The 24,869-nt window shown below is 46.1% G+C and overlaps 1 protein-coding gene across 8 annotated transcripts in view; it reads left to right on the plus strand.

The window, feature by feature from the left end:
• TGFBRAP1 (transforming growth factor beta receptor associated protein 1) overlaps positions 1-24,869 on the plus strand; it is a 64,326-nt gene that overhangs the window by 24,400 nt on the left and 15,057 nt on the right. For all 8 annotated transcript variants that reach the window (XR_013441890.1, XR_013441892.1, XR_013441891.1 and 5 more), the window contains exons 3-6: positions 8,735-8,929; positions 11,314-11,468; positions 21,324-21,406; positions 24,248-24,589. Coding sequence is in view for 4 of the 8 variants with exons in the window: in XM_036096561.2 (XP_035952454.1) it covers positions 8,735-8,929; positions 11,314-11,468; positions 21,324-21,406; positions 24,248-24,589 (775 nt within the window). In the remaining 4 variants the exon portion in view is untranslated. The remainder of the gene's footprint in view (positions 1-8,734; positions 8,930-11,313; positions 11,469-21,323; positions 21,407-24,247; positions 24,590-24,869) is intronic.

A 24,869-nucleotide genomic window follows, 5' to 3' on the forward strand; every position in this document is an offset into this window, starting at 1 on the left:
CCCCCAAACACGCACATCCTCCTGCACTGTCCACATCCCCCCGACAGAGTGGTACATTTATGATAATGGATGTGTCTACAGGGATACGTTGTAATCTCCCAAAGTCTGTAGTTTACATCAGGGTTCGCTCTTGGAGTTGTACATGCTTTGGGTTTGGACGAATGTATAATGACACGGATCCATCATTATGGTACCAGAGAGAATATGTTCACTGCCTTCAAAATTCTCGGTGTTCTACCTGTTCATCCCCTACACCCCCAACCTCTGGCAACCGCTGATCTTTCCAGAGTGTCATGTAGTTGAAATCATACAGTATGTTACCTTTTCACATTGGTGTCTTTCACTTAGTAATATGCCTTTAAGGTTCACCCATGTCTCTTCATGGCTCGATAGCTCTGATTTTTACTTTCTGGACAAAAATTCTTTACCCCAACCACCTTTTTCTTTAACAGAAATTCCCGGTTTTAATAAAGATTGGTATTATGGAAAATACAGAGAGAGTAAAGAGAACATTATAATGACATCAGATGTACTCAGCTCCAGCTGTTACGAATTCCCCCCCGCCAATGGTTTGATTTATATACCTAACCATTTCCCCTGCTCGATTAGCACAGCATCGTGAGCACCATAGCACTTCTCTTATAAACCGTTCAGTATGTAGTTCTAAGTTCCTTAAAAAAAAGAAAGGAAGAGAAAGATGAAAACCACAATACTATTGCATACCTAAAAAAAATTTAACAGTAATTCCTTAATATCACCAAATATCAAGGCATGCCATATTTCTCCTGTTATCACGCATAAAAGATGTAAATACCTATCTACATAAATTTATGTTTAAGGATATGTATATTTTTCAGTTTTAATCAGATCCCACATGAGGCGTGTACATTGCAATTGATTGATCTGTTAAGCTTCTCTGGGTCTGTAAGTTCTCCTAAGGTTCCTTCTCCTTCTCTTTTTATTTTCCCCTAACCTTTTGTTGAAGAGGTTGGATCATTTCACCTGTAGCATCCCACAGTCTGAATTTTGATGATTTTTATCCCCTTATATTGTTTACTATGTCAGGTTGACCTTCGTGTTTCCTGCCAACTGATAATTAGGATGCCAGCTCTTATCAGATTCAAGTGTGGGGTGTGTTTTTTGGTTTTTTTGGGGTTTTTTGCTTGTTTTGGGGAGAGGCAAGACTTCCTCGTCGGCGGTGGAGGACTTCCGTCAGGGTTGTGTAATTTCTTTTTCTCTCTCTGTGATGTCAGGAGCTATTGATGAGTGGTGTGTAGAGCCTTTAAATCATGGTGGGCTGCCAAATGGCAGCGTTCTGTTTCTGTCCCTTCCTCCTTCATAACTGGACTACTTCAGTGAAGAGAAACTTACTGTATTTGGCTGCCCCCAGGTCCATTGTCTAAGAAAGGCAGCATGGGACAGTTCTCACTAAGGTGATCCCTTCTGTCTCCGGAAGCGACTTTTTAAAAGATACCGTGATGCATCATGGATTCAAACACATATGGTGCGTTTCCATCTATTTGTGTTTGGGGGGGCAGGGGTTGTCCAGCTTGACTGCCACACCCCTTTCACATGACCCTAGAACTTGCACGACTTCCTCGCCTTCTGGTGTGGAAAGTGTTCCAGGTTCATTTTGTGCCTTTCCTGCCCTAGATCTGGTTTCAGCCATTTCTCCAAGGACCCCTGATGTTTAGAGACCACGGGCTGGGTGCTAGAGCTGCTTGTTGCCCATAGTGTTCAGGACTCTTCAGTGGACAGAGTTGGGAAGGATGTGTTTCTATAAAGGTAAAATCCATTGTGAGACCATACTGATAGAACCAGTTCACGACTGCAGGGCATTGACCTCATCTGTCTTTATGTTCCTGTCTGCCTTAAACCACACCCAGAGTCTTAGTAAAACACTGCCCGACATAATTGTTCCTTTGACTAATCCTGCAGTATGCAGAACAATACTGACACCACTGTTGCCACAATGCAATGACTGAAAATAGTTTGACTGTTTATGGTTCTTTTTGTCTTGAGGGTAGGGTGTACATAAAACCCATCAGGAATGTATGGTCACATTACTGTGTTTTTTAAAGTCACTTGCAAGAGTCCCCCTCTGTTTTGTTATGCCACCACCTGGATATACAGTTAATTTGTCTTATTTTACTTTTGATTTTTAGGAATTGCTTTATTTCATTTTATATTTTTACTACATGAATATGTGCAAGGTTCCAAGTCAGGTGGGCTACAGCAAGGTATTCTCAGAGAGCTGATATCCTGTCGTCTTCACTTATTTTCTTCTTCCCCCTTAGGCAACCTTTATTTTTATGGTATTTTTATGGTTTATCCTTTCATTTTTTAATAAAAAATATAAATAATATGTAAATATTTGTATCTCTCAGCGCCTTTTTTTTTTTTTACTTAATGTATTATGGAGACCCCTTTGTAATATAATTCAGAGATATTCCTCATTTCATAGCTGCATGCTACTCCATCGTGTGGAGGTACCATGGTTTTTTTAAAAAATCAGCCCTATTGGTGGGCATGTGCGTTTTTTCCAGTTTTACGGTTTTACTAGGGACTTATTTTTTTGTATTTTCCTGGTGGATCTATGGAAAAGCCTTTTATAGGTGGGCTTGTTGAGTCAAAGTACAAATGCATGTGAGTTTTGCTAGGTATAGCCATATTCCTTTGATAAAGGTTGTACATTTTCTGTTCTCCCCAGCAACATATGACAATGGCTGTTCCCTGTGTCGTCGAACTTCCGTGTTGTCCGCAATCCCGTACATGAGAAGTGGTATCTCAGCGTAGCTAATTGCATTTCTCCTGTGATGAGCAAGAGGGGACATTTTTTTAAAAGATTTATTTATTTATTTCGGGAGTGGGGGGAGGGGCAGAAGGAGAGGGAGAGAGAGTCTTTTTTTTGCGGGGGGGGAGAGTCTTAAGCAGACTCCTCTTGGAGCCCGACGTGGGGCTCGATCTCATGACCCTGAGATCATGACTTGAGCCAAAACCAAGAGTTGGATGCTTAACTGACTACGCCACGCAGGCGCCCCAAGAGTGAACATTTTTTCGTACATTTAGGAGCCATTTGCATTTCTTTTGATAGGGATTATCTGTTCTTTTCTCTTGCCATTTCTTTTAGTGTTCTCTATGTGTTTGAGATACCAACTTGTTGCCTGGTGTAGGTTTCAAATATTTGTTTCCAGTTTTGACCATGCAAAAGCTTTTCTTCAACATTCCTATATAATCAGATGTATTAACCTTTTTACTTTATTGTGTCTTGATTTTGAGTCATAATTAGGTGAGAATTCTACCACTGAACCACCCGTGCACGTGATTTCAAGTCATAATTAGGGACGCTTCCCTCTCTTCTGGTTATAGACAAATTCACCCATGTTTTCTGCTGGTACTTTTATGGCTTCATTTTTTATAGTTTCACTTTTTATAGTGCAGGGTATAAGGAACGGATTTGGTTTATCCTTTTCTCTATGGCTGTCCATTATCCCAGTCAACCGACTGCAGAGCCCACCTTCTGTGACTGATGTAGGCGGCTGCCTTTAACGCACACCGAATTCCCTTATGCCATTGGGTCTATCTCTGGATTTTCTGTTCTGTTCTGTCAGTGTATTTGCCTGCTTATGAGCCAGTACCTTACTGTTTTGGCTTTATAGGGAAAACGTTTGACTCCAATATCACTTGTAAGCTCTCTTATACATTACCTATGTATAAGAGTACATATGTACTCTGTATGCAGCATAGCAATCACCAGCTTTATTACATGGCTTCAGAATGAAGTTCAAATATGGGCGCCTGGGTGCCTCAGTCGGTTAAGCATCTGCCTTCAGCTCAGGTTGTGATCCTGGGGTCCTGGGATCGAGCCCCCTACCCCATGTCGCTCAGCGGGGAGTCTGCTTCTCCTTCTGCCCCTATCCCTCCCCCTACTCGTGCTCTCTCTCTCTCTTTCTATCCCCCCCTCAAATAAATAAAATCTTTTATTAAAAAAAGAATTAGGTTCAAATAAATTGCTGTAATGAATGCAAATGCACCTTTAAACGTATGAAAGCTATATATTTTCGTTTTGCTTTTGTTTCTCCCTGAAGATTATATGTGCTCACTCCTGTGTCATGAGGAACCACTCTCAGCTTTTTGCCTTAGCTTAGATTTTCCTATTCTCAGCAATACTTTGTTGAAATTTTCATAATGTGATTGAGTCTTGTGACTTTAAACTCTGTCCTTTGATAATACTTCTTGAAAAAGGCAGATAATTAAGCTCCTCCTGACTCCACACGGCCCCCTGGCCTCCTGGCCCTCTCCCCTCCTCCCTGCTCAGATAAGGGGACCTCTGATATTTAAAGGGTGCACAATTGAAAATAATGCTTTTTAAAGATGTACCATTTACACATTTGTTACATTTGCACATTAACAGCACTTGACTCTGACAATTCAGAAACAATAGAGTTTGTCACCTGCTCCGCAGGCATATAATTAATTGGTGGGTGTTAATAACAGTACCTTCATTCCTAAGTTGTTCTGTGGCACCTTCTACTGCCTGACCTGGGCCCATCAGCTGCCAGTTACTGCTTTGCCCTTTTATCCCAGTGTCATCTGCTTTTTGGGTGAATAGAAGCCTTTGTTCTTGACCTCTGGGTTCTGCCCATTTCATTACAAGAACATTCATGTCAGGGCCTCTGCATTGCACACCTCCTGGGCCGGGTGATACCCAGCCTTATGTAGGGAAATGCATTCCACCTAAATTTAATTCCAGGAAGAGGCTGGACAACGTCTTACTGTCCATGTTCCCGGGAGAGTGTGCTATACGTGGTTATTTGACCCAAAATTTAGCAGCATCCTCGGGCTTACAGTTTACGATTGCCAGGCACCCAGGGGAGGGGCATGCAGGCGCCGTGCCTTCGGGTTCTTTTCAGCTGGCTGGCTCTAAATGCACAGAAGAGTCAAGATAGTGCTAACCGAATTTCTTCCTCCAAAGCTCAGTCCTCATTCCAGATTCTTAATGCTGCCCAAAGCTTTGCCCCTCGGTTTTTCTCGAGCAGTTTTTAATGCTATCTGAATTCTTAGTGATGCAGTTGGTAGGCTAGTTCCGATTGTAATTACGTCCTCTCTGTTACGGTAAAACACCGGCAATGCCAAACCCGGGGCCTTCGGTCCCATGCATTGTCTGACCGCGGCGACAGAACCAGACTGCCCTCATTGTTCAGTCCTGCCTTCCAGCTCTGAGTCATCTTGGTGGAGTTTTCCGCGTTTTCATTGATTTCTTACCTACTTTGGAAAGAGGTGAGAACGAAAAGCCCCCACCAGCCTCAGGCGCAGTCCTGGGTTGCACTCTGCGGAGACCATTCCTCTCGGGTCATCCTGTACTCCACGGTGGCTTTTGGTGTGCTCTGTGGAAGCGTGGTGTCCCCTTCAGGAAGCATGCTACTACCACCCCCTGAGAAAGTCTGTGACCTCCAGTTCCGGGAAATGCAAACACTGCCTCCCAACCAGCCCTGCATCCTAATCCCTGTTTCGTTTCAGACTCCGTGCAGTGCTGCTCCATCCTGAGGCTGGCAGCCGCATGGTGGCCCTTGACTCACCTTCTCTCGCTCCCACTGAGTCAGCGGCCAGGTTCCCCCATTCACCCCTGGAAGTGGCTGCCCCCATCTGTTGTGCCCCAGTTCGGGCCTAGCCAAGGCCGCCTCCTTGGTGGCAGGCAGCTGGCTGGCCCTCCCCTGTGTGGCTCCTTGCACACAGCCTCCACACTTCTGCCCGACTGGCCTTCGAAAGCCCCCGTGACCTGTAACAAGGGCAGGCCACACTCCTCAGCCTGACTAGAGGCCAGTGCTGCCCGTTCCACCGCCAGCTTGACTTCCGAACAGGGTGTGCCCTGTTCCGGGGACACGCGCCCTCCCCGCTGCTGCCCTCTGTGTGCGTCCTCTTCCCTGTGCAGGCTGGGGTCTGATCACTCAGCTCCGCCTGGACTTGACCTCCATCAGCACTCCATTCGCTCGCTTGGAAAGCGTTTTACACCTTTCTATGCCCTGGGCTTTATCTCTTGTGTGGTCATTGTTTACATATTTCCCTTAACCCCTTCACCACCTGTGAACCCTTGAATCCATTGTCCGTCTCTTGGTAGCGAACTCCGTGCTCCACACAGCGAATGTTCAAACTGAAATCACTGCTCAACATGCTAAATTTATAGTAGTTCTTTTCGTCTGTACTCATTTAATAGAAGAGCCTTCTTTTCTGTTCGTGGTGCGTTCACCCAGAGCCACATCATCTTTTCATGTATTCTCAATTTTACACTGTTACTAAAAATATCGCAGAGACCACCCTTACACTTATGAGTTGGCAATAGATTCGAAAGTAGAATCAACTAAAGAGGGTAAGTGTATATTCAGTTTTGGTAGATAATACCCAAATCATTCTCCAAAAGGTGTTTCCTTATACCATACCAATACTCGGTATTATCGGTCTATAACCTTTGCCAATTTGATGAGTAAAAGTTGTGTTTTTACTGTTTTTCATTTAAACTTGTGCCCTTGGTTATTGATGAATATGAGAATCTCTTCATGAATTTATTAGCCATTTGCATTTTGTCTTTTGTGAATTACTAATTTATAGCCTCTCTTTCTGTACTGAGTTGTTAGTCTTTTTCCTAATGAGTTTTGGAGACTTTGAAGGGCCAAAGGGAATAGTCAAGATCACAATGGTTTACATTAGGCAATTGTGACTCCTTAATAGAGGGGACACACACACACACGCTCGGCTTACTGTTTCGTCGTCTTTTTTTTTTTTTTTTAATTCAAGTTAGCTACCGTATAGTGTAGTTAGGTTTCAGGAGTAGAATTCAGTGATTGATCAGTTGCATATAACACCCAGTGCTCATCACAACACGTGCCCTCCTTAATGCCCGTCCCCCATCCAGCCCGACCCCTATCCACCTCCCCTCTGGCAACCCTCAGTTTGAGAGTTCCAGTTGTTGCTACCACATGCTGAGAACCCACATGTAAAGTGTTAAGCAGGGCCTAACAGTGCTCTGAGCACAGTGTTGTTTGAGGGAGAGCCTTGCATGTGTTAGGTAAGAGCAGGGTGTGTACACATGCGTGAGGTTCCACATGATATCCAGTTTCAGGAACAGCCTAATTTAGAGGCTGTTGTAATTGATTAACTGCAGTATCTTTCAGTCTTTGTAACTACAGAAAATTTAGGTGGGTTGATGATTTCACAGGTTTAGGAATTTTGCTCGAATGATATAGTTGAGATCTTTTCCCTTGTTTTAATCTTGAAGTCTCTGCACATCTCTGTGTCTCTCTCCCCGTTCTCCATCCTGTACAGCAGAAACCAGTTGTTGCAACAGCAGCTGATGGTTTGCAGGCAACAGCACGCTGGGTTTTTTTGGGGGGTGGGACATCAAGCAATTTTTTTTTATTAACATATAATGTATTATTTGTTTCAGAGGTACAGATCTGTGATTCATCAGTCTTACACAATTCACAGTGCTCACCATAGCACATACCTCCCCAATGCCCATCACCCAGTCACCCCATCCCTCCCACCGCCCTCCACTCCAGCAACCCTCAGTTTGTTTCCTGAGATTAAGAGTCTCTTATGGTTTGTCTCCCTCTCTGGTTTCATCTTGTTTATTTTTCCCTCCCTTCCCCTATGATCCTCTGTCTTGTTTCTCAAATTCCTCATATCAGTGAGATCATATGATAATTGTCTTTCTCTGATTGACTTATTTCGCTTAGCATAATACCCTCTAGTTCCATCCACATCGTTGCAAATGGCAAGATTTCATTTTTTTGATGGCTGCATAATATTCCATTGTGTATATATACCACATCTTCTTTATCCATTCATCTGTTGATGGACACCTAGGCTCTTTCCATAGTTTGGCTATTGTAGACATTGCTGCTATAAACATTGGGATGCACATGCCCCTTCAGATCACTACATATGTATCTTTGGGGTAAATACCCAGTAGACAGCATGCTGTTTTTAAAGGTGTTTGACATCAGCTAGTTTGAAAACTAAGTTACAATGGATTGACTTTGCAAATGTATTAATTTTGGTAAACCCCAATATCTGCGGACTATATATAGCTTGTTGAGAAATGGCTAGTTTGGTACTTTATGCACAAGACAGATAAGCCGTCACTTGGTGTGGAAGAGATTGGCAAACACTCAACAGCAGTGTGTCTTGAAGTGCAAAATTGGTTCTGTCCCTGCATTAGAGGGTGCGTGTGTCCAATATTAGACTTCAGCTCTGAGCAGGGACAGTTCCTGATAGGACGCCTTGTGCAGTGCCTGGCGCATAGTAGGAGCTCAGTAAATGTTTGAGGGGATGTATTCAATATTCATTCAACAAGGAAGGGCTGTAACTTAGAGACGCTAACCAGTTGAAGGATTGGATGTGAGAGAGAGCTTGCAAAGCTGCTTAAATTGCTGGGAAGTAACTTTTTCCACACAGGTGAGGACGTGTGCTTTATAAACTTTCAGGGGGGTACATGTAAACTTTTTTTTAAGCTCATCTTTAATTGGAAGCAAATGAAAGGTACACATTCAGTGCAAGGTAGTTCTCTTCCTAATAAAGTCATGTAGGCTTCTTCACACCTGCAGCATATTATATTATCTTTACGATCTTGAAATATAAGGCAGGAGGGGATGGTATTCTGCGCCCAGACACATCTACAGAAAGGAAAAATGCCACAGTTCTTTGGAGGTCCACCTGACTCTTCCTGTTTTTACAGGCATGTTTGCCACAGTTGCTGGTATATCTCAGCGAGCCCCTGTGCACTGGTCGGAGAATGTGATCGGGGCGGCCATTTGCTTCCCATATGTCATAGCGCTCGATGATGAATTCATCACGGTGCACAGCATGTTGGACCAGCAGCAAAAGCAGACCCTGCCCTTTAAGGAAGGCCACATTCTACAGGATTTTGAAGGTACTACTTTGCACAGAAATCTTAATGAAATTTATTTATCAACCCATTTGTGATATTTCTTCAGTAAACATTAGTAAGGGTCCATTCGAAGCTGGACCTCATGCTAAACTTTGAAGCTACACAGTTAATGGTATGCAGTTTTGGGACTCCAGGGGCTCCAAGGGTAAAGGGGAGATAGACATTTGGACAGATAGTTGTAGCAGTTGAAGATCTTGATAGGCATGAAACAAGGCCAATCAGGAGAGCAGAGGATGAAATGTTTCCTGGAATTATCAGGGAGGGCTTCCTGAAGGAGATGGTATTTGAGCCAAACCTTTAAGGATGAGTAAGAGTCAGCCAAGCAGATTTGGTGTGAAAGGACCTCAGGTAGAGAGAAAGGTGCCTGCAGATCTGCGCAAGAGGGAGCCCTGGTCTTCAGGCCATGCAAGCAATTCAGGGTGACTGTAGTACGTCATGCGTGAGGAGGGCTGGCCTGAGGTGAGGCTGCAGCAGACCAGGGCTGTCAGGAGGGACTTCCCCTTGTGTGCAGCAGTGAGCCAGGCGAGGGATTTCTTTTACTTTTCCTAAATTTTATTATGAATATTTTCAAACGTACTGAAAAGTCGAAAGGAAAACAAAGTGAAGTACCATATACCATTCAGCTAGACTCAACACTTGCAAACATTTTGCCAAGCCATTCAAAAGTAAGTAAAAGACATCATGACATTTAATCCGATATACTTCAACACACATCTCCTAAGAATTAGAGCATTTTCCTACATAACTGCAAAGCCCTTTCGCCCCTTAGAAAATGAGCTGACCATGTTCAGATTTCCCCAGTTGTCCTAAGAAGGTCTTTTATGATATTTTCTTCAAACCGAGAACTGATCTAGATTTATACATTGCATTTGCCATTTAAGGATTTGAGCTCACCAAACATTGCCCTTCCTGTTCTAGATGTGAGGGAGATAAACTTACTAAGACTCTCGGCCCCCACATTAAGGGTGTCACATTCCAGTTGGGGGCCCCGACACACACATCAGAAGAGCGTGTCTCGTAACAATGTCACAGTGCTGCGGACGAGTGGTAGAGGTGGGCACAGTCTGCCTGTGTAACCCCCCACCCCTCCCCCAATGCAAACAAGGGGAGGCTTCCCAGGAAAAGGGACACCCATGTAGAGAAAGGACAGAATCTCAGTATGAGAAAAATGACTTCGCTTGTGATATAGAAGGCAGATAATCTAGGCAAGAGAGCAGAGCAGGAAGACTAAAAGGGAGATGTCCAGGCAAGGAAAGATGAGGCCTTCTGTGACACCGGACAGTGGGGCTGGAGGTCCACCTGACTCACCAAACATTGCCCTTCCTGTTCTAGATGTGAGGGAGATAAACTTAGGAAGGGCAATGTTTGGAGTGGAATGATGGGATCCCAGGAGAGAAGAGCAGGGGAGCCCGGAAGGCTTGGCTGATACTGAGTCATCCTTCAGACAGGAAGGAAAGATCATCCCATTGCTTTCTGCATACAGGTGATAGTTTGCTTAAAGAGTGTCTCCAGAAGGGAGCAGAACTCAAAACTTTGTAGCAGGAGCGTGCGTTGGAGTACAGCTCCAGTTCTGTGTACTGTCTGCACAGGGTCTCACAAGTACCACGAGGGTGATGGCCATGGGTCAGGTGAAGTCATGGGGCTGTGGGGAAATGAATAAGGTCAGGCTGAGACTTGGGTGTTTGGATGGTAGGTGAGAATGAAATATCTCATGGTTCATAATACAGTATTATAATCTTAGTTTCCTATAAACTAATGTGGAAAGAAAAGAATTCTTAAAAAATTTTATAGGAAGTATATCGTAATTCTCATAGATCGTTTGCCATAATCGATCTCTACAACTTCTTTGGACTATATATTATGTATCTACTCAACTGTTTTATTTTATTTATTTTATTTTATTTTAGATTTTATTTATTTGAGAGAGAGACAGAGAGAGCATGAGCAGGGGGAGAGGGAGAGGGAGAAGCAGACTCCCCGCTGAGGGTGGAGCCTGACATGGGGCTCGATCCCAGGACCCCGGGATCATGACCCGAGCTGAAGTCGGATGCTTAACCGGCTGTGCCATCCAGGCACCCCACTACTCAACTGATTTTAAATTTATCAGCACTTTCAAATAAACGGCAAAAAAAGCATATATTGTACTTTGGAAATGTGGTATTAGCGTCCACACTTTTTCTGACAGTTGACAATATGGGAAGAAGAAAAGAAAAGCATTGTAATTTATAATTTCTGTAGGAATTTTGTGTTGGGAGAACTACGATGAAATCAGCCATCAGATCGGATGACAAGCCCGTTTCGGGGAAGCAGCGTGTGTCTGTGCAATATGTTCTTTCCCTTTCCAACACTGTTGAATTTTTTCCCAGGAAGAGTGATTGTCGCCACAAGTAAAGGAGTTTACATCTTGGTTCCCTTACCCCTGGAAAAGCAAATACAGGATCTTCTAGCAAGCCATAGAGTGGAAGAGGCTTTGGTTTTAGCAAAAGGAGCCCGGAGGAACATTCCAAAAGAAAAATTTCAGGTTTGTAATTAAGTTGGTCACAAGAAAGCATGCCGCCAAGCCACCAGCTAGAAAACATTCAGATTTCACTAACATACGTCAGCCCTCCCTGTGCGCCACGATCTTGCAGATTGCTTTTGGATCTGTTGTCTCATTTCCACAGCCCATCCACATCACACAGATACGGAGGCAGGTTGCAGAGCAGTCCAGGACAGCTGGCCTGAGGTCTCACTGCCAGCCGAGGCCAAGTCAGACTGTGAACCTCTGGCTTGATTCCTGAGTCTGACATATATACCAAGTGGTGTTTCTTATCAACTCTCTTCTTCAGTGGGCCTCCAGGGAAGTCAGGAGCATAGTTCTCATAAACCAACAGAGTAACAATAGCAGCTTAATTTGTCTCCTAATTTGGAATTTGTTAAAAGTTTAGACTTCTAGTATCTGTAGGAAAAGCTTGTTAGCCATACTGGTAAATGGCCTAACACTGCAGGAATCCATCTAATTATTTCTGGAGGAGAAAACTTTTAATGCACTTGAGACAGCGACTTTAATATAGTTGGGGTGATAAATAAAACTGATCCAACAATCACAAGTTATTCTTATGTCCAGTGAAATTAGGTTCCCTAAAAATTGCTGCTTGATCGGTTGTTAGGTTAGTTTGTGTTACTCTACGTATTTGAAAGTAATGAAACATCCCATGGGTGTGTGTATGCTTCACTGAATATCGAAACTGATCATGAAAAGTTCTGTGACTTAATCATGATCCCTTGATGGTTACCAATTAGTCAGATTTCCACACGACTCAGTGATTGTTGTGGAATGAAATAATGCCTTCTGGCCTCAGTTGCTTTATGCTGCCAAGTGAAAGAAGACCAGACATGTAATTTATGGTTATGGATATGAAAGTAGGCATCTTTTTTTGTAATTTTTTTTTGAGTATAGTTGACACACGATGTTACATTAATTTCAGGTGTACAGCATAGGGATTCAACTTCTCTATACGTTATACTATGCTCACCACAAGTGAAGAGGGTGTCCCTTCTGTATTTTAAGATTGATAAAGTGTTCCTCTTTGTTCCTGATTTTTTAAAGTGAGACTGATCTATTCGCGTTCAGCAGGGGGCAGCAGAGGCAAAAAGAAGAGCTGTTCAGGAGCTGTGCTATGCTGAGCACACTTTTTCTGCAGCCTGTAGGTCAAATCCGGGTGGGGTGGCCGTGCCTCCCATTGGGTCTGAGGCCTGTCCTTGCCCTGCTTGCTCTCCACCCCATAAGCTGCCTCCTGTGGATGTGTTGGATGTCTAGGTGCGCCACACATTGGGGTGCCCCCTCCTTGCACACACACATGTGCATATGCTTTAAGTGTGTAACATTTTCTTACAGAAACGTCCAATGTTCGTTGTTTGATCTTAGCCCCCTCCCATCCTTTGGCTGAGTAGTGAGTAGGGATATGCAGTCGATATTGGACCATATTAGTCCTCATCTTGCTCAGACGTCATCTGAGTGTCATCTTGATATCTTAGTCGGAGTCTTTTCCTTTCTCGCATGCTCCCTGCCTTCTCCCAGTTGCTGCAAACTCCTATATCCAGACCTGGAAATACACCCTCAGAATGATCTTGAATTCAGCCTTCATTCCCAGTGGCCATTGCTATTGCTGTGCAGACCTTCTGTTCTGCCTGAGTTGTTACTTTAACAACCTCCGTGTGTGTGTGTGTGTGTGTGTGTGTGTGTGTGTGTGTGTGTGTGTGTGTGTGTAGTCCAGCCTCCATGCCACTGTGGGAATGTAGACGGACTCCTTTGCTCAGGGTCCTTCGGCGGCCGCCTCACACGCGCTCTCGAAGCGCTTCGTGGTCTGGCCCCGCCCACTTCCATGACCCACGTTCCGCCTCAAAGGCTGGAGGGCAAAGGAGCCGGCGACTCCCGAGCCCTGCAGCGTGGAAGCGCTGTGCGAGGCATTTCAAAACTTGTTTAATCCTCAAAATGATTGAGAAATAGCCAGCACCACTGTCCGAAGACGGGAAGGCAGGACAGCTGCGCTGGTTTCGCGCACGCACGCCTGGCCCGTTGCATCGGTGCCAGCCCTCGGAAGCGGCGCGTCCCCCGCATGACTTGCCTCCCCTTAGCGGAAGGTGCCCTGTGCTTTCACGCGCCTCTCCGCCCTCCTCCTTTGCCCGACTTGTGATTTAGGCTGGTTCCCGTTACTGGGGTGTGCTTCCAGACTCCACAGTATGGTTTCCGTACTTTGCCTACCCCTCCCTCTGCTCTGAGTCCTCCCCGTGCCCCCCAGGCAGAACCGATCCCTCCCCTGCGTTTCTGCAGTGTGTGTGTCAACGCTCAACACATCAGTTTGCACCTCCCTCAGGCTTTGCTCTCTCAAGTTCCTAGGTAGACTCTGCCCTCTTTCTGTCCCTTGGCACCCTGATCCCGCCTGGGCCGAAACTTACTGATCTTCAAACAGAGCTGGTACATAATGGACTGCAGAGCAGAGGGTTTGTGTTAAAAAGAGTGGTAAGGGAAAAATAATATTGACAAAAGATTTAGAGAGAACTTTTCCTGAATGTGTATGTGTTTTTAAGGATGAGATGTGATACTTGTGATGATGAGGTACATTACTTATTTTAACTTTCGGGTGCTTGCGACCAAATGCTGGACCCTAGGCTTAGAGAAGCCAGAAAAGGAGAGGAAAAGGGACCACAGTCCAGAGGACAGGCTTGTCACTGTCTCCCAACCCCCTTTTTTAATTTAAAGCAAGTATTGATTTTGTGCCACTGACTTCTGAACTAGGGAGGGGTTTATCATGAAGTTAATTCTGGGACCGGGATTAAAAGACTAGTGCTTCTAGAGATTCCAAAGGGCCAGAGAGTTTAGATCTTTAAGAAAGGTGCGCTTCCATTGTATTAAGATGTAAGATGTTACAGAGAAAGCGGCAGTAAGGAGATCTCTTGCATTAACAAAGGCTTGTGTCAGAAAGTTCTCCTGATTTATGTCGTGTACTGTAGGTAGTATTCATATTTAAGCTTGAACTCCGATACTTGTGGGGTGTTTTTTCTATTTCACCTAAAACTATTTGAGTATGTATCTTTAAAAGGCAAGATGTCCCCTGTTCAATGTAACCACAGTGCGGTCTGTGGAACTCCCCAAAGTCATCCCAGAGTCCTTCGAAGAACAGAGTCCCATCAGTGTTCACATTTCCCAGTTGTCCCGTGAGTGCTGCCTCTTGCCGTTCTCTCTGTCCTCCCAGGAAGTCCCAGGCGGGCCGTGCAGTCAGGTGACTGTGTGCCCGAGCCGCTGGAGAACGTCCTCTGTGCAAACCTGCCACCACTTCTTTCATTTATGTAGTTAGGTCCTTTGTTTGACTTTTGTTTTCTAGGGATCACTCTTTGGAATTTAATTTTGTTTTATGATTATGTAAAATATTTACAAAGTTTATTCAAAGGAGTCTTTCCTCCCTTCACCTGTCTTCCCCCCGCCCCCTGGGTCTTCTTTTGGCATGAAACTTGTGATTTTTGTTCTAATGGTTACCCTGATGGTTTTAACTTTATAAAAGTCCTTTGGTTTTCTCTTTTTCTTGCTGGGGGAGAGCTCCTGTTGTCTGTTGGTGCCCCCCTTTGAGCAGCATTTGAAATTAGCTGGTGAGCTCTTAGCACCTTCCCCTCCTTTTTCCCAGCGTCCGTGTGAAAGTCACATCCCTTTATCCCCAGCATGTCCGTGAGCATATTGTACTTCTGTGTCACTTGCCCATGGCCCCCTGGTTTTTGATGGTCACATTGTCTCTACTGTTTGCACACACAGCCACCTCCTGTCTCCCTTATATTTATCCATCTTTGTTCAGGGCAGAGGTGTACTGAATGCTCAGGGGAACATTTTATGCTGCTGACTCTCCAGTCCTCTGGTTTTCGGCAGCAATCGTTCCTCCAGCAGATGTCCCAGCATGGGCGTATGGGAACACTGTCCCCGCACGTCGATAACAGTTCCTCTGCAGCCTTTATACTTGAAGGCCAGTGTGGCTGGCTCTAAAGTCTTTGACTTGCATTATCTTTCAATGAGAAACTTAAATAAGTTCCACGATTATGTTTTGCCATCAAGGGTCAATAAATATTGGAGGACAGTCTGAATTCCTTGCCCTTCTAGTGTCTTGGCCTTTTACCTTGAATGCCCAAAGGAGTTTTTCCTTGTCTTTCAAGCTCAGTTTCTCATTGTTACCACTTACTGGCCAATTGGAGCAGGCAAAGGCCCCTTCCCCTGCCATCTGTAAACGGCCTGCCAGGCTTTCCAGTGGTTCCTGATAGTGGTTTGGGAACTCTGGTTTTTGTGGCCTCATATCCCCCTTTTCCTCTGTCCACTTCTCCCCCCCCAGTTTCTAACACCACCTGGTTCCTGTAGTTGGTGGTCGTGTGTCCCCAGTGGCTTGCGCTTTTGGGTTTGTGGGCATGCCGAGTCACTTCATGCTGTTATAAATATGTCGGCAGCGAGTTTTTGGTTTTGTTACCCCAATTGGTTTGTCTGTTTGACCTGTGGTAAAATACACATTAACATAAAACTCACCATCCTAACCATTTTAAGTCTACAGTTCAGTGGCATTGAGTGCATTCACTTTGTTGGTCAACCATCACCACCATGCATTTCCAGAACTTCTTCTCATCTCGCAAAACTGAAACTCTGTCCTCATTAAGCACTAACTCCCCATCCCCCTCCCCGTGGCATCGTCATACTTTCTGTGTCTGATTTTGACTATTCCAGGAACCTCATGTAAGTGGACTCATGCAGGATTTGTCCTTTTATTCCACGGCTTACTTTACTTAGCATAATGTCATCAAGGCTCATCCATACTATAGTACCTGTATGTCAGAATGTCCTTCCTCTCTAAGGCTGAATAGTATATTCCATTGTATGGATGTACCCCATTTTCTTTATCCATTCATCCACTGATGGACACTTAGATTGCTTCTACCCTTTGGCTGTTGTGAACTGCTATGAACTAATTGTTCTGTTTTTATGAGGAAGCTGCAAGATTAAAAAGTCTGCATTGCGACTCTCTTCCCAGATACCTTGGTTTTGAAACATTTTAAAGTAATTTTTAAAATTTTAATAAATTTACACACATACACAAACACATTCTACATGGCAAAACCCACTATAAGTAAATTAAAAACATAAATAGCAAAAAGTACTTGCAGTTTAAAGCACAGAAGGTAGGCTGATTTCTCTAAAATGTCAGGACCTCCTTCAAATAAATAAGAAAAAAAATGAATGGCCCAATAGAAAAATGAATATGAACAGATTTTTTTTTTTTTTTTAAGGTTTTATTTATTTGATAGAGAAAGACACAGCGAGAGAGGGAACACAAGCAGGGGGAGTGGGAGAGGGAGAAGCAGGCTCCCCACTGAGCAGGGAGCCCGATGTGGGGCTCGATCCCAGGACCCTGGGATCATGACCTGAGCTGAAGGCAGACGCTTAACTGACTGAGCCACCCAGGCGCCCCATGAACAGATATTTAATAGAAGGTGAAATCACCTGTCTTAATGTGTTTGAAAAGATATTTTGTCTCATTCATACAGAGATGTGCAAATTACAAGTTCACTAAGTTATTTTCCATTCAGATTGTTAAAGATCAGAGCGTTTGAGGATACTCTCTGAGGGTGTGGGGAAATGGACACTCTCAGATATCACTTCTAAGGATGTAAATTGCCTGCAGGAGGGCAAACTGAGAATCTCTCTCCAAGTTACACGGTACAGTTCTGCTCCTAGAGGGGTATTCTACAGGTCTAAGCACAAAAATGCAAAATAACCAATGGAGAAGACTCTTCACGATCAAATTGTTTGTTTAAAGAGAAAAACAACGACCCAGATGCTGCCGGTGGAGGAGTGGTTGAATGCGCTGTGGTCTAGAGGGCTGTTGGGACACTGTGGAGACAGGAACGAGAACCAAGGACTTTGTGTGTCGAGGCAGAAGGATCTGTGAAAGACGATGAATTAAAAATGTAGAGAGTGCAGACAGTGGGTGTAGTGCTACCAAAATTAGGGAAAGAGTTGGCTTATAAATACATCATGTATTTCTGCAGCTGCCAAGAAATTCATAGCATCGATTACCTCTGGAGTACCACTGGCTGGGAACTGCCATGGGAGGGAGACTCTTCATTAAATCCCTTTGAATGTTTTGAAATTCGAGCTATATGAATGCATCACTTCCATTATAAACCTTAAAAAATACAGGAGGAAAAAATACATGCATGTGTATAAAGAAAAAAATCGAAGAGCAAGGGGGCTCTTGCCCTTAGAATGTCATTTTTCTTCCTAAACAGCTATGTGTTCCTATTTCTTAGTGTATCCTTTGCAAGAGTTTGGACCTGTGCTTTGGGTAGGTTTCCTTATGCATGCTGAGTTCCTCAGGCCTCTTCTCTGGCCCCCGCGCCCGCTGGCCCCCACCATCCCCACCTGTGGAACTGACCACTTTTCCTGCTTTGCATGCATGTCCATCACATGGCTGATTCCTGAGCAGGGCTTCTAGTTTGCATGTCACCAGACCCTGGCTCTGGGATGGGGATGGGCACACAGTGGAAAGGTTCTGTTTTACACGGTTGCATTAACTGGGTTTCTTAACTGGAGGATTTCTCAGAGCTTTTAATACACTAATACCTATTGTGATCCCTGAGAGGCCACATATCATGTATTATATTTTTATTACTATCTTTCTGTGAATTCCCAAGAAGGGGTATATATAAAATACATTATTTTATACATTATGGATTTGTATTATATATGTAGGTGTGTGTATATACGTGTGTGTGTGTATGTATATGGCATGTAAATACTTTTTATGTATATATTTTATATATCAATATTTACAATAAACACACACACATGTATATAGACATACACATCTGTTTACAAACTTAATCAGGATAGAGAATGTCATGGCCGCTTAGGTGGGACAACTGTTTCACCCAGTGTATTTTCAGAAAGGTGTTTTTATTTAGGCAATAACTAAGTGAGAAGAGTCTTAAATAAGTTTTTAAGACACCTAAAACCCACCACTTAAGTATGTATTACAGGAAGAGGTATAAATACAGTTAAAAGTCTAACATTCGTTATCAATTTTTGTTTAAAGTTTGGTTGTACTCATTTTACAGAAATGATATGTATATACCATATATCCCAAGTCTTCTTGGGCTTACAGGGCATTATAACCTGAATCTTATTCATAGTCTCATGTCAAGAGTTGGCTGTCCTCTGGATTTATAATGGTTTGTATCTGGTTTGTAATGACTGCACCTGGTGGTTTGTCTGCAACAGATCTGCATCATTCTTGGTAGGAAGGGGGGTGTGCCCATCGGCCCTGCTCTCCTGGAGATGAGCCCACTGACAAAGCCAAAGTGCTGAACCCTTGAGGTGGGAGGGGGATCCAGGCCTGACCCTAGAAGTGGGCTTTTCTGCCCTTAAAAAAGCCTCTTTCTAAATCAAATAGAATAGAATCTTCTGCTTCACAAAATTTCTAGTTACCCAAAGCATGACAGTTCAGAAATCTCAATTCAGAAACAGAATAGTAGTAACAGAGGGTTTGACTTCACTTTCACCTTGCTCTCAGAGTACACGTGACCTCTTACACCTGGCTGGTGGGGACCCTCCGCCTCTGCACAGAGCCCATACTGAGTGGCACTACTTAGAGCTCAGTTTTGCTAATTTACATACTTGGCCTGGGACTTCTGATAGCTGCCTCACGCCAGGGGACAAATCAGTTAAGTTGAAAAGACAGCTGAAGACTCCATTGCGTTAGCTCTGATGCTGGGGAGATAAACAGATGTGCTTGTTCTCTCTCCTCTCATGGCCATCCTTCTTGTCCTTCTGCTGGCCAGCCTGGCTCCAGGTCTGCAGTTCCGCATCACCTAAGTGGAGTGCCAGGGGAGCTGTCGGTCAGAGCGGACGGTCTGGGAAGGAGGTGGTCACTTTCAGAGCACCAGGAATTGGCTGTGCTTGCCAAAGTTTCTGATCAGGTGTTTGTAGGTCTCAGTCAGTGGTGTGTTGTGTATCATCCGTGGTTTCGCATCTGGGTGCTTATATTCAGGATGACGGGATCTCTTTGCATGCTTCTTCTAAGTCTGCCTGTAGTGTTTGCGGACTAGAATACAGAAAATAACCCCATATTCTTGGAGATTGGGAGTGTTCGCAAAAGTGGTTTTTATTTCCTTTTAGGAAGGGAAAGAGTAGAAGGCGTTTGAATCCTGCAACCATGAGGAGTAAATTGTGATTCGGCTGATTTCGCATCAGCAGGCCAGGGCGTGAGCAAGAATTCTTCTACTGCAGCTGATGGATCCTTTTGATCTTTTTTGCTAAGTGGATGGTCTTCATCATGTCTGCTTCTAGAAATGGAGCTGGCATTCCTGTACAACAGAACCTTGACCCACTCCTGTGTCTGCTTATTGTTGGGGCCAGTTTTTAAGCCACAAATAGCTGCTATCAGGGAAGAAAGGTAAAGGCAGGTGGTAAAGACATGAAAAAGCAACCTGCCTTTTCTGACTTCTTTCAAGGAATTTCTATGGGGATAGGGAGGAAATGCTGTACTTTTGAGAACTCTTCAAAACTACAGCGAAAGGCCCTTTAAAAGCTGATGTGAGGGAACAGGATTGATAGCCTCTAGGTGCCGACTGTCTCCACTTTCCTCACTTCTTCAATGGGTAACAGCCTGCTGTGTACCTGGGCGACTCAGCGAGTGGAAAGAATTTAGAATCCGAAAGGTCTGCTTTTTAAATCCCAGCTCAACCACTTACGACTTCACTAACTTTGGGCTAAGATCTTAACATCTCTGAGCAGACTGTCCCTCTGTCTGGGTTCACGAATACTGAGGAGATAGCTCTTCAGATCCAGGAGCCCTTCCTGAATGGCAGGTGTTATGCCGGGGTGTGGGGTTACAAAGAGGAATAACATGCACTGTGCCGCCAAGGAACTCATGGCTCACACGAGAGCACAGTGGTTGGAAGGTGGAGGAATTGAACTCACAGGGTCTGAAATGTGATTGGAGCCTTTGATCGTGAGGGGGTGACGGCCTGACTGGGATGGCACCAGAATGAACAGAGCGAAGAGGCATGTACAAGGGCTACTGCAAGCAAAGGAGGCTTGGACTCCAGCACTGACGAAGTTGGACAGCGACAGGGAAGGGTGGAATTAAGACACCACAGGAGAGCTTTCTATAGTGTGCTTTGCTCTTGCTGGGTGTCACGAGGAAAAAGTTCTGTGGTCAGGGAAGTCTGCATGAAGCAAAGATCACCCGGCACCTTGACGGCAGGGATTGTGAGTGGAGTGTGGCTATGGGCCATGCAGCTCCAGGAGAAGGAATGCACTGCATTTCCCCAGCTTGGGCTAGGAAAGCATGTGGCTTTATCTATTGATTGATTAAATGGCATTGGTCCTGTGTTCTGAGGGATACTCAGAAGTGAAGTGTCAATTCCGGAGGAGTGGAAGCAGGGTGAGCAGCTTCTGGGCCTCCAGAGACACTGGAGCTGTTGCTCTCCATCTGAACCACCAGAAGTGGAAGCCATCACCGCAGCCCTGCGAGTTAAGGAGGAGGAGGAGGACAGAAGATAAAAGAACACATTGGGGAAGGAAATGAGATTTATGGGGAAGATCTGTGAAGAAGGTGAGGGAAGAATAGTCAAGTAGAGGACAACTTTATTTCAGGAATGAGGAGTGGATTGACACACAGACGCACATAAATATATTTGTATTGAAAATAATTTCATATATGCCATGTTTTTTTCTTTAGCTTGTAACTTCCAATTTCTATGTAATCACGAACATTTGACTTGGGTTCTGATCAGAAGGTTTCTCCCCATTGTGTTGGTTTTACGGTGTCTCTCAGAGATGAACTAAACCTGTCTTTCCTTGCAGGTAATGTACAGAAGGATTCTGCAGCAGGCCGGGTTTATACAGTTTGCACAACTTCAGTTCCTGGAAGCTAAAGAGCTCTTCAGGTAATTTGAGGTGTTGGTAGCGAGCCTTCCCAGGTGTCCCCCTGTGGTCAAAGCCTTCATCTCGACCGTGAGGCCGTGAAGGGAAATGTTGCCATGCTTAGATTGTGCTTCAGGGAGAAGTGGGGAGACTTGTTGACAATAGCACCCACCACCGGTGCTCATTCCTCGCTCCCACCCCTTAGCCTCAGTTTACCTGCCCTGTGTCTCAAAGAGGGCGGAGGCTGAGGAGGAGGAGGCGCCCATAACGATCCCATTAAGAGAGGAGAAGGAAATCCTAGAGGGAACTCGATAACGCGGAGGATTCCTAGGAAAATGCTATTCTTGCTCACTTTTCCTTCTCTTCAGAGATTTTTGCAGGAAATTAGAAGTTTAGGACTAGAACAGGTGCCCCTGGGAAGACTGGTGGAAACTGTGCTCTTTCCAAAGACTTCACAAGGAAACGTTCATAAGGACAACTTAGGACCTAAGTTTTCATACCATCTAACTAGACTAGATCCTGCACATTTTGGAGCCATCTCAAGGATAAAGGGTATATAAAGCATCCGAACAGATCCTTCACATCCAAGTAGCGGCCGGAGCAGAGCACGGCTCTGTAGCACGCTGTCTGCCGCCTGTTCTCTAGGCCGTAGGGCTCACCCCTGCTCCGGCCTCCTGCTCTGTCACACGGCTGGCCGAAGGAGCAGGCTTCTGAGTCAAGAAGGGGTCACTTAGTGAATAGCGATGCCCTGTATAACGTACACTTATATCAGTTCTGTGTGCTCTTCTCATCTGTTCCTGGGGGACTAACGTAGATTCTTTGTCCCTGTGGACGTAGCTCTTTTCCGTCCTACCTGTTCTGTCCCTGCAGTGTCAAAAACCTCCTCATTGGGGTCCATCTTCTCATGGGTTAATTTGGGACAGGGTGCGAACGGTCATACTCTATTCCTAGGAGAGTTCACGGATTCTGTGACAGTAAGTGCAGGGCCTGTCGGTCATTAATACAAGGTTCCTCCTGTCTTTCATACTTCGGCCCCTTCTAGCGTAAATTGACAGCTGTTCCATTTTTGTCAAAAATGCGACTGAGAGAATCGGCCCTTGAAGCAGGCCGGCCGAAGCAGGCGAGCTTCCACTCTCCCTCCTGTGCCCAGGACGTTGCTAATAAAGTGGGATTTTTTTCCCTCGTCGATGTGGGACTTGTCCTCGGATTCCTTCTCAGTTCAGTACTAGAAGGCACAATGCCAACACGTCGTGGTCGGCCCCCGAGAGAGAACCTCTGTGTGCCTCACGCCGTGGGCCCCTCCACTCTGGGTCTACTCCCCTGGATGTGGATGTAAGCCTGTCCTCATGTCCAGTCAGGTCAGCACGCCTCCCAGGAAGCGGGCTTGGCCCAAGCATCAGAGCCAGAGCGCCAGGGTGAGACTGCCGCCTGCATTCATGGCGTGCCCACGCCATGTGGACGATGGCCGTGTGCCCAGCGGGCGGGCGCGCAGGGGCCGCTCCGCAGTGGGGGTGGCACGCTCTGGGGGCAGGCGCAGAGCACGGGCTCCGATTGGGGTTTAGCTGCATCTTCAATGATGAGAAGCTTCCCAAATTGAGAACCATACAGACCGGACCTTTTGGGCTGGATAATTTGTTTAGGGGTGCTCTCTCGTGCCTTGTAGGAGCCCTGGCCTCTACCCAGTCAGGGCCAGTAGCACCCTCCAGTGGTGACCGAAAGTATCCCCAGACATTGCTCAGTGTCCCCCAGGGAGCAAAACTGCTGCCCTGGAGGGCCGTTGCTTTAGGTGGAAGGAACAGGGCAGCAAAGGCTGAGGCATGCTGTGTGTAAACTGGAGGGGGGGGTGGGGCTGAAGCATCAGAGTGTGGGAGGGACGGTGGAAGCCGAAGCTGTAGGGCCTTGGGAGCGGCCACCGTGCTCAGAGGTCTGGGGTTTATCTTAGAGAGGCCCAGCACCATGGACGGTGGGGAGAGGGCAGGAGTGGAAGGAAGGAGACCCAGAGGCCGGAAGCTGGGGAGGAGGGGAAACTGTCAGAGCTTGAAGGAAGATGGATGCAGTGAATGTTGCAGGAAGTGTAGACCCCAGGCTGGACCTGGGGTTCCCATTCATGTCTGGGGGCCCTGCGTCTGTTTCCGTAAGAGGAGCCCACAGGTGGGGCTGCTGCGGGGCCAGCACTGCGGTCTGCAGCTCCATGATGCTGGCTCTGTCATCATGGTGGACAGGACCAGCAGGCCGGAGGGCAGCACAGTGGGGGGGGACGTGGCCAACAGGGAAGCAGAGGTGGATGTCACCAGACAGGCTCCCTGGCCTGGCGAGGTTAGGACACCACTGGAGTTGTGGTCTAACCTTATGCTCCAAGAGGCCATTGAGAGTCTCCACAGAACCAGCCTCACGAATGCTCCCGTGGCTCCCGTCGTAGGATCTTTGATGAGGAAATTGTCAGTCGCGTCCTGGCAAAGTCCCTTTGTGGGTCGGTGAGGAAACCTCTTCATAGTTTGATGGCAGGAGAAGTGTTGGCTTTGGAAGGACGGCATTTCACCTTTGACCAGACAGTGCTGTGTTCCCTCCGTGTTCCTTTCCTGGCCTTGGTTTCCAGGGAGTCCGCTGCTCCGCCGGTGGGGGGACCACGTCGGGTGTCTCTATACCGTGCGTCAGCACCGGCAGGGTGTGTGTCTTTCTGTGCGGTGCACAGTTGGCCGTGCTCTGCCGGGCCCGCTGGCGAGGACGGTGGCTCTGCCGCGCTCACCCACACATCCAGCTCCCCGTGAACGGGTGTGGACGGGCCCACCCCCCGGGTTGTTTTGTGCGCCTATGTGTACTCTTTCTCTCTTTTTGCTTCATTTAGTCTGACACTGTAATTGCAGAAGCGGCCAGCTTGACGTCCGGGAGCTGATCTCTCTCTACCCCTTCCTGTTGCCCACCTCCTCCTCATTCACACGGTCCCATCCTCCTCTCCACGAGTACGCGGACCTGAACCAGCTGACCCAGGGGGACCAAGACAAGATGGCCAAGTGTAAGCGCTTCCTCATGAGCTACCTGAACGAAGTCCGCAGCACAGAGGTCGCCAATGGCTACAAAGAGGACATCGACACGGCCTTGCTCAAGCTGTATGCGGAGGCCGACCACGACAGTCTGCTGGACCTCCTGGTCACCGAGAACTCCTGTCTCCTGACAGACAGCGCTGCCTGGCTGGAGAAGCACAACAAGTGAGTGTTCCCTTCCCACGTGCGGCCAGGGGCCCCGTGAAGGTGCTGCAGCCGCTCGCATGAGGCCCCAGGAGACTCCTCACGTGACAGCCCGGCACCTCCTCAGTTTAGACCCCCCTCGGCATGGTCTGGGGACGAGTGGAGGGGTCTCAGAAGGCGTGCGCTCTCACAACCTGTCATAGGCCCAGTTAGTAAATGAAGTGATTCTTAGCACTCCTCTCCATACCGTTCCATGTAGGATTCACCCGTGGATGACACCACCTGTATTTTGGTAAAGTTC

Source organism: Halichoerus grypus, chromosome 10 (genome assembly GCF_964656455.1).
Source record: "Halichoerus grypus chromosome 10, mHalGry1.hap1.1, whole genome shotgun sequence".
In the NCBI taxonomy this organism is placed as follows: Eukaryota; Metazoa; Chordata; class Mammalia; order Carnivora; family Phocidae; genus Halichoerus; species Halichoerus grypus.